This window comes from Oryctolagus cuniculus, chromosome 2, assembly GCF_964237555.1.
Source record: "Oryctolagus cuniculus chromosome 2, mOryCun1.1, whole genome shotgun sequence".
Taxonomy (NCBI): Eukaryota; Metazoa; Chordata; class Mammalia; order Lagomorpha; family Leporidae; genus Oryctolagus; species Oryctolagus cuniculus.
Window position 1 is genome coordinate 30,574,341 of NC_091433.1, and position 13,408 is coordinate 30,587,748.

General features: G+C 40.2%; 1 protein-coding gene across 3 annotated transcripts in view; it reads left to right on the forward strand.

Moving 5' to 3' along the window:
- DTHD1 (death domain containing 1) overlaps positions 1–13,408 on the forward strand; it is a 127,318-nt gene that overhangs the window by 85,824 nt on the left and 28,086 nt on the right. For all 3 annotated transcript variants that reach the window (XM_070069634.1, XM_070069633.1, XM_070069632.1), the window contains 2 exons: positions 1,159–1,448; positions 11,248–11,492. In XM_070069634.1, coding sequence (XP_069925735.1) covers positions 1,159–1,448; positions 11,248–11,492 — 535 coding nt within the window. The remainder of the gene's footprint in view (positions 1–1,158; positions 1,449–11,247; positions 11,493–13,408) is intronic.

The window sequence follows — 13,408 nt, forward strand, 5'->3', positions numbered from 1 at the left end:
ATTGAGGGAAGGCTCTCTAATGAATCCTGTCACAGAAGAAAAGAAACAGGTAGAATAGGGGAGGAATGTAGTAAAAGCTACTGTTTTAATTGAGTCTTCTTCCCACCCTAATACCACAGAGGAGAGCTAGAGGTGAGTCCATCCTTATCTGTGGGTGAGGGGGCTCCTCTGGAAGATTTTCTGCAGGAAAATTCTCTAGAGAACAATTGGGGAGTGAGTGTCCCAGCCCAGGGGTACAGGCTGCTGTTGGCTTCCCAGGGATACTATAGTAAAGTATCACAAACTGATTAAACACAGCAATGCATTGTTCACAGCTATGGAGGCTGGAAGTCCTAAATCCAGGTGTTAGTAGAGCTTGTTCCTTCTAAGTACTATGAGCACAGATATCTGTTCCAGGTCACTCCTTGGCTTGTACATGGCCATCATCATGGTCTCATGATGTTCTTTATTTGCATTTCTCTGGGTGGAAATTTCTCCTTTTTATTGGCACCAGTCTTCACTGGATTAGGGCCCATCCTGATTACCTCACCTTAGCTTGCTGTGCTCTGTAAAGATCTTGTCTACAAATAAGGTTGCATTCTGAGGTACTGAGGGTAAGTAAGGGGGAAGGGTGAGTACACAATTCAACCCGTAAAACGGTCCATCCCAACAGTTTTCACCACACGGACTCAATTATTGTATAAATTCTGCATTCTGTTGGGAGTCAGTGGATCATCTTTCTCTGCTAAACTTTGAAGTGTTTTTCTTCATTAAAATACAACTTAAAATATAAGGGTATTTCAAAAAGTTTATGGAAAATGTAATTGAATTGTGTATTTTCTTGCAAAGTATTGAAACTCATGCATAGTGTTTTCATAATATGCGTTTTCATAAACCTTTTGAAGCTGTCACATATGTTTCCATGTGTAGAGCTGAGCTGACATTATAGGAGTTTTTGTTTGTTTAAGAATGTATTTTAGCATTTAGTTTGATTTTTTGATTTTTCACTGCCGATTTTTACTAAAATCATTCATGAATCGAACCAGTTGGTTATTAAAATTTTTGAAATTAAGAGAAGTTTGGATAAGAGTTGGTCTTTTTTATTTTTAGGATCAGCTATCAGTGACGTTTTTAAAGCTGTGGTTCTCCCTCTGTTCTTGCTTGTTTCCTTCTGGGTAGGTTTATTGTGCTCTACTACTCTTCCATCGTGGACAATGGCCACTTGGTCTCATTTGTGAAATCTTTAGAGGAAGCCATGCTCAGCAGCACAGCCTGTGTAGTACTGTCTCACCAGAGGGACAATCCACATAAAGTAGTTATTTTAGTGGTGCCTTCCAAAGATTTAAACCAAGCACTTAAAAACTTGCACTTGGATGGTTTCCGGAGTCCTCCAGAGCCATCTCGTCAATTCCAAGTAAGAGAAGGAGAACAACTTCTTTTCAGGTTTACTGGAAACATTTTCGCTTCAAGTAAGTATAAAGAGATCTTTTTATGTCTTCTATGGGATATCATGCACTAACCTCAGAAGGAGTTCACTAAATGTTTTACTAGGGAAGCCTTCAGGGTATTGAGAGGAGTTTTTAGGAAGTAGGGAGAAAAAAATACTAATTCCTTCCGTCTTTCCATTCCCTTTATTCTCCACATAGGAGAGAGATGCAGGTTCTTTTAAGGACAGACTGTAAGTGACACTTGTAGAAATCATCTTCATGGTTACTACCCCAGGTCATCTATTTCCTACAACAATGTAGCCATCTCTTCAGTACTCCCCTGCTTCCACTGGTAGCCACATAAAATCTATTCCCACATGGTAACATAGTAGTCTGTTAAAACTATAAATCATACTATATTATTCATCTGAATAATATATCATTTTATGATATAATATATAATATATTATATATTATATAATATCATTAACTCCTATCCAGAATAATATACAAACTATATTTGATGCACTACAAAGAAACTAACCTGAGGTCTATGGACCCCCAAAAGATCTGCAAATAGAACTATATTTCTTTTTTAAAGATTTATTTTATTTGTTCAAAAGACAGAGTTACACAGAGAGAAGGAGAGACAGACAGAGAAATCTTAAATTTGCTGGTTCACTCCCAAAATGGCTGCAATAGCCAGGACTTGGCCAGGCTGATGCTAGGAGCCAGGAGCTTCTTCTGGGTCTCCCATGTGGGTGCACGGGGCCAACTACTTGGGCCAACCTTCACTGCTTTCCCAGGTGAATTAGCAGGGAGCTGGATCAGAAGCAGAACAGCCGGGGCATGAACTAGTGCCCATATGGGATGCCAGCACTGCAGGCAGTGGCTTTACCCACTATCCTACAATACAGCCCTGAGAATAGTATTTCTGCAAAACTGTCTTGTTTCTGTGCAACTCTCAGAAAGACTGGACAGGTTTCACCAAATTCCAAAAGGATTCTTGGCACACCGGAGGTGAAGAACTCTTATATAGATGACACAGCTGCTCACCTCTCTTCTGCATATTCGTCTAGAACTATTTTTGTTTCCATTGTACATCTCACAGTTTTAAACTATTTCACTGATTGTTGGCTTTCTTTTTGTTCATATACTCATTTTATGCTCTTCTCTAGAATGAAGATGTTATGATGTCATGACCTGGGCTTCCTTGTTTACATTCTCTGAGCCCAGCATAGTATCTAATACCTCAAAGGCTTTCAGTAACTGGGTTGTGAATGAATGTGACAATGCTGAGGAAATCAAAATAAAACTATGAGAGCTGGCAGGTGTGGGAGAATGAGGGAGTAGATGAGAGACAAAGAGATGGATAGAGATGAGGAGAAGAGAAAGGAAGGAAACAGGAATGTGGAGAGAAAACACATGTGAGAAGAGAGCTAGAAGTGTGGAAGAGTTACCTTCACAGCAGTTTCTTTTTCATGAAGGCAACCCCTTAATTTTTCCCCCTGAGGTGGAGAAGAGTCTAATCGTGTGCCTACATGGGTGGGGTGTTGGGGAGAGGTAAGAGATTTTTTTCTTTGATATTTTTGGTCCAGGAGCCTTGTGATACACTTGACTTCATGTATAAATGATTATGTGTTCCATTTAATTAAATACTGCCTAATCCTGATTCAGGCAGTGGCTCCAAGATCCATTGGCTCTTTGTTGCTTCAAAAAAAGGGTTGAGCATTGAAGCTGATGTTGCCCTTTTTTTCTAGTATCTCAGCAATAAGTGAGGCTCAAAGAACCTCAATTTGAAGTATCTCTTCCATTGTTACATGCAGCGTCTCAGGCATCTGAGCCAGCTGACAAGACTTAGTGAGAGACAAAGTTGTCAGAGAGGGGGAAGGGAAGGGAGAGGAAGGAAGGGTGGAAGAAATCCCTTCCAACTTGGCTTCCGGAGCAGAAACCACACTGTCCACCCTGGGGAAATCTATCTAATGAGGGATAGTCAAAAACCAGAAATGCTCCACCCAAACTAATGATAGAAATGATTTTTCCTGTCATACTTGGGAAAGCAGCTGTGTTTACCTACTGCTGTAAACATGAATGAGCTACTGTTGTTGTACAGAGCAGTACTAAGTGTACTGATGCCTGAATGGAGTCTGGGGAGCACAGACTAAATAGGAGAGCCTGAAGAAAGCCAGCATATGTGCAGTTCCTCCTTGAAAGGGATGGAGAAGTGCTCATCTCCTCTCAGTGACAATGAGAAGGGCAAGTTGCTCAGATCCTTTCTGCTTTGCTTCTCCTTGAGACTTGGCTCAGATGTGGAGCCTTGGGGATTTTTCTCTGCCTAAGAGTGACAAGACCCCCAGTAGAGCACTGCTACCCCATTTTCCCACTGGGACCTGGACTAGTCTCTGTGAGTCTGAACGACAGGAAGCAGATGATTCTTTTCTCCATCCCCAGTGCCTCGCTGCTGCCTCTACATGTCTACCACTGTATCTGCAGATCTCATCTCAATGACTGTGCTCAGGGATATCCCTTTCCCTCCTGACTGAAGCAGTCTCTATTTTATTTTGTTTCTCAGAGCTTTATTCTACGTTTGCAGGTTTTTACTTTTTCTTTTGTGGCCCTTGTCCTATATGTCATTTTTTTCTGTTTGCTCATTAAATGATTTGATCAATGCCAGTTTCTTTTTTTTTTTTTTTTTTTTTTTGGACAAGCAGAGTGGACAGTGAGAGAGAGACAGAGAGAAAGGTCTTCCTTTTGCCATTGGTTCACCCTCCAATGGCCGCCGCGGCTAGTGTGCTGCGGCCGGCGCACCGTGCTGATCTGATGGCAGGAGCCAGGTAATTATCCTGGTCTCCCATGGGGTGCAAGGCCCAAGCACTTGGGCCATCCTCCACTGCACTCCCGGGCCACAGCAGAGAGCTGGCCTGGAAGAGGGGCAACCAGGACAGAATCCGGAACCCTGACCGGGACTAGAACCTGGTGTGCCAGTGCCGCAAGGCAGAGGATTAGCCTAGTGAGCCGCGGCGCCGGCCCAATGCCAGTTTCTCTGACAACAGTCCCATAAGAGGAGGGACTTTCTTGTTGGGATTGTTTCATATAATCTACAGCACCAAGGACAGTACCTGATAGCTAGAAGAGGCTCAGTGACCCTTGAAAGAAATGAAGACCACAGATTGGGAAAGAACCAGACGTTATAGTACTAAGTATGATTAAATGTATTTAAACGTTGGTTACTGAATTTAGAGAACTGCCATTTGAGAAATGCCAACAAATCACTACTCACTTATGTGAAATATAGATGACAATATTGAATGAATTTTATGGACCATAAACTCTACTTCCATTTATTTTTTAAGATTTATTTATTTATTTATTTAAGAGGTAGAGTTACAGAGAGAGAGAGGGAGAGACACAGAGAAAAGACTTCAATCTGCTGGTTCACTCCCCAGATGGGCACAACAGCCGGAGCTGCACCGTTCTGAAGCCAGGAGCCAGGAACTTCCTCCAGGTCTCCCACAGGGGTGCAGGGACCCAAACACTTAGGACATCTTCTGCTGCTTTCCCAGGCCATAGTAGAGAGCTGGATTGGAAGAGGAGTAGCCAGACTAGAACCAGCAACCTTATGGGATGCCAGGACCACAGGCAGAGTCTTAGCCCAGTATGCCACAACTCCAGCGCCTCTACTTCCATTTGCAAGAGAAAAGAAGATGGATAGAGACTTCCTTTGGTGTTTGTATCTGTGTTTGGCATTCTGGACACAAGCTACAGCATGCTTACCATGCTTTCATTCTCTAACTGGAAGCTGGCAGTTAAGCACTTACACTTTCTGTTGCATGCCAGTGTAACAGAAATAAAAGTATTAGAAATGCTTCTACAAGAATCTATTTAGGGACATCACAGCAACAGAATCACAACTAGTAACACCATGTAAAAGAGGTTGTCATATCTTTTTTAAAAAAGATTTATGTATTTATTTGAAAGGCAGTGTTACAGAGAGAGTGAGGGAGATAGATAGACAGAGAAAGAGAGAGATCTTCCATCTGCTTGTTCATTCCCCAAATAGCTTCAATAGCCAGAGCTACACTGATCCGATGCCAGGAGCCACGAACTCCATCTGGGTCTTGTACGTGGTGCAGGATCCCAAGCACTTGGGCCATCTTCCACTGCCTCCCCAGGCCATTAGCTGGGAGCTGGAGCAACTGGGACTCAAACCAGCATCCATATGGGATGCTGGCACTTCTGGTGGCAGCTTTATCCTGTATGCCACAGCACCAACCCTGGTCTTCATATCTTAAAGACACCCTGAGTGTCCTTGGCCCATCGAAATTGTTGTCTTGGATGCATGTGTAAGATGCTAGAATAGCCACCCTTTTAATAATTCAACAATAGCAACAAAAATCCCTGCCTCTATGCATATTATAGTCCAGAGGCAGAGACAGAGCATAATCAAATAAGTAAAGAAAATGTACAGCTTAATATTAGCTGAAAATACATTATAGTAGAAGAAAACAGGGAAAGGATAGAAAGAGTCCCAGAAGAGTGACAGAGTTGCAGTATTTTTAGACTTTATTTATTTATTTAATTTTGACAGGAAGAATTATACAGTGAGAGAGACAGAGAGAAAGGTCGTTCTTCCATTGGTTCACCCTCATATGGCCGCTACGGCTAGCACGCTGCGCTGATCCGAAGCCAGGAGCCAGGTGCTTCTTCCTGGTCTCCCCTGTGGGTGCAGAGCCCAATCACCTGGACCATCCTCCACTGCCTTCCCGGGGCACAGCAGAGAGTTGGACTGGAAGAGGAACAACCAGGACTAGAACCCGGTGTGCCGGCGCTGCAGGCGAAGGATTAGCCAAGTGAGCCGCAGCATCAGCCAATGACTTTATTTATTTATTTTAGATGTAGAGTTACAGACACACAGAGGGAGAGACAGAGGGAGATCTATCCTCTGGTTCATTCCCCAAATGGCTGCAATGGCCAGAGCTGGGCCGATCCGAAGTTAGGAGTCAGGAGCTTCTTTTGGGTTTCACATGTGAGTGCAGGGCCCCAAGCACTTTGGTCATCTTCCACTGCATTCCCAGGCCATTAGCAGAGAGCTGGATCAGAAAAGGAGTAGCATAGATATGAACCGGCACCCTATGAAACGCCAGTGCCTTAGTCAGAGGCTTAGCCTACTCTGTCACAGAGCCACCCCCAAAGTTGCAAGTTTAAGTAGTCCTCAGGAAGGCTTTTTTTTTTTTTTTTTTTTTTTTTGACAGGCAGAGTGGACAGTGAGAGAGAGAGAGAGAGAAAGGTCTTCCTTTGCCATTGGTTCACCCTCCAATGGCCGCCGCGGCCGGCGCGCTGCGACCGGCGCACCGCGCTGATCCGATGGCAGGAGCCAGGAGCCAGGTGCTTTTCCTGGTCTCCCATGGGGTGCAGGGCCCAAGCACCTGGGCCATCCTCCACTGCACTCCCTGGCCACAGCAGAGGGCTGGCCTGGAAGAGGGGCAACCGGGACAGAATCCGGCGCCCTGACCGGGACTAGAACCCGGTGTGCCGGCGCCGCTAGGCGGAGGATTAGCCTAGTGAGCCGCGGCGCCGGCCGTCAGGAAGGCTTTTTTGAGAAGGTGGCATTCAAACAAATGCTCCAAGAAAGTGAGAGAGCAAATCATAACCTTGTCTCCATGCTGTTTAACAAGGCAGAGGGATTATAAATGACATGAGCTAAGGCAGAGTGTGCCTTTGTGTATTTGAAGAACAACAGGGGGCTAGGATGATGTCATCCTAGGGATTAAAAGGAGGGTGTGGGGGATGAGGACTGATCACACTTTGCTGGCCACTGCAAGGACTTTGCCTTTTATGTTAAGTGAATGGGAAATCATGAAAGGATTTCAACAGCGAGGTGATCTGAATTAGACTGAAACTGTATTGAGAATTGAGTATGTAAGGTAAGGGTTGAAGAAAATAAACCACTTAATAAGCCATTGCAGGAAACCAAGCAGTAGATGTTGGTGGCTTACAGACAGAGGTGGTAGTGAATGTGTTAGAATACGGAGATATCCTGGGCCAGTGGTTTTCATGGGACTCTTTTGTTACCCCATGTTGACAGCCCTCTCACCTTCTTATCCAACTTTTTTTTTTTTTGACAGGCAGAGTGGACAGTGAGAGAGAGAGACAGAGAGAAAGGTCTTCCTTTTGCCATTGGTTCACCCTCCAATGGCCGCCGCGGCTGGTGCGCTGTGGCCGGCGCACCATGCTGATCAAAGGCAGGAGCCAGGTGCTTCTCCTGGTCTCCCATGGGGTGCAGGGCCCAAGGACTTGGGCCATCCTCCACTGCACTCCAGGGCCATAGTAGAGAGCTGGCCTGGAAGAGGGGCAACCGGGCTTATCCAACTTTTTTAAGCAAAAGCAAATATTCCCACATTTGTATTTTCTACATCATTAATGAAAAATGTGAAATGCTCATTATTGAGAAGAAAAACATTGAGTAATAAAAATGTAAGAAAATTCTGGAATTCTTTATATGACAAGTATTTGTTGAATAGCTACTATCTCAAGACCCTGCTAGGGATGTGTATATGATATGCAAGAAAGAGAAAAGGATTCTCATAAGGTCCTCCAGTGGTTTATTTCATACTTTGGGTTTTCAAAAGACAACTTTTACTTTACTTCTCTTTTAAACATGCCGGTGTTGGAAAAAATAGTACAATTTGTTAGAGATACTCTTTCTTTCTTTGGATCTATTTTTCTCAGAAATCAAGGGTCTTCATAATATAAAATTATGTGTTATAAACAGTGAAACTCCAATTTAAAAATTAATGCTTTATATTTATAAAATTATGTTATTTATTCTAAAAATCATTAATAATTCATCCCTACTTAGTATATAAACATGATCTTTAGATAGTTGCATTTTAAATCTTTATTTTTAAAAATTATTGGCATAAGAATTAGATAAGTTTTAGTTATGAATTGAACATATGTAGTTATATCTCACCCTGAATTCTGATATTCTGTATAGGAATAATTGTGCACATGCAGGAAGTATAATGATTTTCAAGGGGTAGATGAAAAAATTTATGAATAGTATTCTATTGGGATCAAAGTGGGAATATTTTTCTTGGTAGTACCCTAGTATATGGAAACAGAAGTTTTCCTGGTGTTACTACAGGAATCTGAACACTCTAATTTACACAATTTACTACTTAGATCATATTTAATGGCCCCAAAGAATTTGTTTTCCTTTCTTTTCATTTGTTTCCTTTCCTTTTTCCTTTCCTTTCCGTGCCTTTTCTTTTTAAACTGGAGTGAAACTCTTTCAAGAAGACAAACTTGGCTTCCTCTCCTAGGACTCCTTCTGTTTCGTTTAGGTTACCTTTCAAATATCCGTGTACACAAAGAGATGATTCTTATGTCTTCATGAACTGGAATTATTCTTCCTTTAGACTTAACCGTGCTTTGGAAATTCACCAAAATGACCTCCAGCAGTCAACATTGAGAGAGGGGTAGTCATGCCTTCTACATCTCTCAGTGAACTCTTCTTTCACTGGGGAAAATGCAAGGTTTTACTGTGAAAGCTAACTGATTAGTCAAGTTAACAACAGCTTATAGGAGCAGAAGTTTAAATCTGGAGACAGCACTTTCATCTTGACGTTTCTTTAAAGATTTTCACTGGTTCTTAGCATACAATTCAAAATAAAGGAAGAATTCTGCTTCTTCTCATTTGCTGTCATCATTATCATTTATTGAGCATTACTTTGTATCAGAAATTTTGTGCTTATTTTCTCATTTCATTCCCAGAGTGATCCTAGAAGGTAAGCTTTTTTTCTCTCATGGTTTTAAAGATAAAGAAATCAAAACATCTCTAAGATGCGTGAAAGAACAACTGAACAAATACTACAATATAGGCAAAGTGTGCAGGCTGCACTTGAATCTAAATCTTCCAAAACATGATGTATCAGCTGACTCATTTTATATCTCTATAGCTCTCTTAAAGTGCACAATAGAAATATATTGACTTAGGAAACTTGTTGATATCCATTCTACTTTGACAATAACAGTGTAAAATATCCTGATTGCCATTTTGAAAACTCCATTAGTGAAAAAGGGCTCCCCAGAAGCTCCAGTATTTTCAATGAAGACTTGAGAAGATGTTTAGATATCATTTTAGGAGAATCCATTGGGTCTTCTTAGAAATTTTCAGTAGTGGTATTCCAGTAACTATTCCACTTGCAAGCTCTAGAACAACATTCTCCATTTCTGCAGCAGTGGAAATGGTTTATAACTGTGCCACTCAATAAGGTAGCCAATGGGCATATGTCACTATTGAGCTATTTAAAAAAATAATTAATTAATTAATCTAAGGTGGAGAACAGAGAGAGAGGGGAGAGAGCACTCTTCTTCACTGGTCCACTCCCCAGATGCCCTCAATGGCCTGGGCTGTGCCAGGCCAAAGTCAGGAGCTGGAAATTCAATGCAGGTTTCTCATATAGCTGGGAGAAACTTAATTACGTGAACCCCCCAGCACTGCCTTCTGGGATCTGCATCAGTAGGAAGATGGGGTCAGGAACTTAAGCCAGGACTGTTAATTCAGGGACTCCAATATGGGATGAGGGTTGTTTGCTTCTTGATTTTGTTCTTCTTCCTTCTTCCTCTCTCTTCCTCCTTCTTGTCCTTCTTCAGATTTATTTATTCATTTGAAAGTGAATGTTACAGACACAGAGGGAAATAGAGGGACTGAGAGATCTTCCATGCACTGGTTCACTCCCCAGATGACAATAGCCAAGGCTAAGCCAGACTAAAGCTGGGACCCAGGAGTTTATCTGGTCTCCCATTTGGGTCACTGAGGCCCAAACACTTGGGCTATCTTCCATTGTTTTCCCAGGCCCTTCGCAGGGAGCTGGATGGGAGGTGGAACAGCAGGGACATGAACCACTGCCCCTTTGAGATGCTAGCATTGCAAGCAGTGGCTTTACCTCCTACACCACAACACCGGCCCCGGATATGGGCATCTTAACTGGTACTTTTTTTTTTAGATTTAATTATTAATTGTTACAGAAAGAGAGGGAGAGGGAGATATTGAGAGAGAGAGAGAGAGAGAGAAGGATGGAGGATGGAGGGAGGGAGAATCTTTTATCTGCTTGTTCACTCCTCAGCAATGAAGCCAGGAGCTAGGAGTTTCATCCGAGACTCCTGTATGGGTAGTGGGGGCACAAACACTTGGGCCATCTTATGCTTTTTCCTCAAGACATTATCAGGGAGCTGGGTCATAAGTGGAGCAGAAGGGGGACTCAAAACTGGCACCCATATGGGATGCTGGCATTGCAGGCAGCGTTACCCACTGTACCACAATGCCAGCCCCTTAACTGGTGTCTTAACTACTAGATCAAATGATCACTTCTCTTGAGCATTTTAAACAGTTTGAGTGACGGAAGCCTAGGATTTCTAAATTTTAATTACTTTTTATGAATTTTCTCTTAAATAGCCACATGTCTATTATAAGGTCATGAGTATATACAACATGGTATCAGTAATCAAGAGAAAGGAAAATGTGAAATTCTCTAAATAATGAAAACTCCAAACATTTCCATTAGTTTCTAGTTATAGAAAATTGAATTGAAAAAGAAAATCAAAGATTACTAAGTCTAGAAACATGTAGAGATTACCTGGCCACCCCATTATAGGTGAGAAATCTTTTTGGTCTCAGATTATTGCTGTTTTGTCAGGCTATGTTTTGACAAGAGGCAATGATACAATAAAAGCTTTAATTATATTTTTAAAATGAAATTATCATTTGGATTTAAAAAATAAGTAAGGTAAAGTGATCTATCTTAATGGTAACAAATGGATTTTATTTTTTATTTAGACAATGGGAAGGATTATGGAAAAGACTACAAGCTTACTTTTCACTTTCAAAGAAAACTCATGCTGGAACTCCAAATCAAAGAGGTGGATGAATTTGGAAACTATAGCTGTCCTCATTATAAGGGTACTATTGTAGTTTTTAAAGTACCAAAAGAAAATATAGCACCTGACTTGGATCCATCTCTTACTCTTAATGAAAACCATTGCCAGTTGCCAATTTGCAAATTACCATTGAGATTGCCAAAGGTGAGTTATTTTGCTTTCCTTATTATCTTATTTCATTAATTCTTTCTAATTCTCATAACCAGTCATCAGACATTTGGATACTTAAGGCTAAAAGAAAAAATAAAAATTAGATTGATACGGAAAGAGTAAGTCCAATTTTTGAGTGGGAGAATTTGTATTAAGACTTCTGAATCTTTTCATATTAATTTTTCTAACAAGAGCCATTTGAGTTGATCTGGTCCTCACAGTATGTTGTTAATGACTATGTAAATAATGTTGTTCATATTCTTTAACTGAATCTGAATAACTGGGAAATATATGGAAACATTGAATACATTTCAGAGTATTGTGAGAAGGAAAATGACATCAAAATATTCTCACTGAGACTTATCAAATTCTGCATGTTTGTCTAATAAGTTAATCTCTTATCTAAAATTATGACTCATCAGAAATTATAGTTATTTTTCTGAACAAAATAAATGTCAAGCAAAAACAAATATAAATATATTTGAATGCTGTATATATGATTTCTTTCAATGATCCATGACTCTGTATGTCTAAACTATATTCTTAATCAGGAATATAACTGAAAATTTTATTTTATCACTCCAAAGAACAACTTCTCAATCTTTAAAGAAAGCTAAATTTTATTTTCTTATGTTTTTATGTTTCGTGTTATGACTAGTAGAAATAGGTTTTCCATAGAGTCAGATTTTGTACTGATTTAAAATAAATCAGTGAGATAAGAAATTGATTTAACAAATATGATTGAATTTCTGAAATAAGGAATGTGCTTTGTGGAGCATTTTGATAAATACAGAGTGGTAGAGGAAAATATATGATCAAAAGCTGAATTGTCCTGAATGGTAGCTGCTAATCACACGTGGCTATTGAGCAGGTGAAATATGGCTAATGTGAATTAAGATGTACTGTCAGTGTAAAATACACACTGGATTTCAAAGACTTGATACAAAAAAATTCCATTATTTTGGTAACTTTTATATTGATTATATGGTAAATTTATAGTATTTTATTTATATAGTGCTAGATATATCATTAAAATTAATTTACCTGTTTAACATTTTTATGTGGCTACTAGAACATTTTATATTATATATGTGTTCAAACTTACATTTCAATGGGATGAGACTTCTCTAAATGAATTTATAACCTAACAGAGCATGTAAGGCATGTTTACAAATCTACCTTATGAAGTACTCAGTGATTAGACTAGTGGTATAAGCAGTGTACTAATAGTTGTTCAGAGGAGGGAAACAGCTTTTCAGGAAAATGAAGCTAGTAGAAATTTCATAGTGATTTTAGCATTTCATGTGAGCTTTGTAAATTGGTTGAAAGCTGGTCACTGAAAATGAAAAAAAAAAAAGAAAGGATTGGGAAATGGAGTACATTTAAGTGAGGTGATAGTTTAGCAGGAGTTCACAATTCCTATAGTGGATGTTGTGATCATTTCTAGGATGCCAAAGTGTTTCAAGAGCTTGCTGACATGCATGGCATCATTAAATCCTCAGAAAAATTCCATTATTTTTGGTATTATCATTATTCTCATTTGATAGAAAACTAAGGCACACAAAGTTTAGAACTTGCCCAGGATTTCATGTATAAGTGAAGTGGTGTATCTTGGATTCAGACCGAGGGTGTCTGCTTTTCTAATGTTTGACAACCACTATGCTGTTTTCTACTTAGCAGATAAAGTTAGGATTCTTATTCAAGGTTCAGCCTTGTAGTTAAATGATATTTCATATATACAGGTTGACCATCCCTAATTCAAAAATCTAAAATCCAAAATGCTAAAAAGTTGGAAGCTTTTGAGTGCTGCATGGACACTGCAAGTGGAAAATTTCGCATCTGACCTCATGTGACAGGACACACTCAAAATACATAAGCACTAAATTATATTGTATAAAATTGTCTTTAGG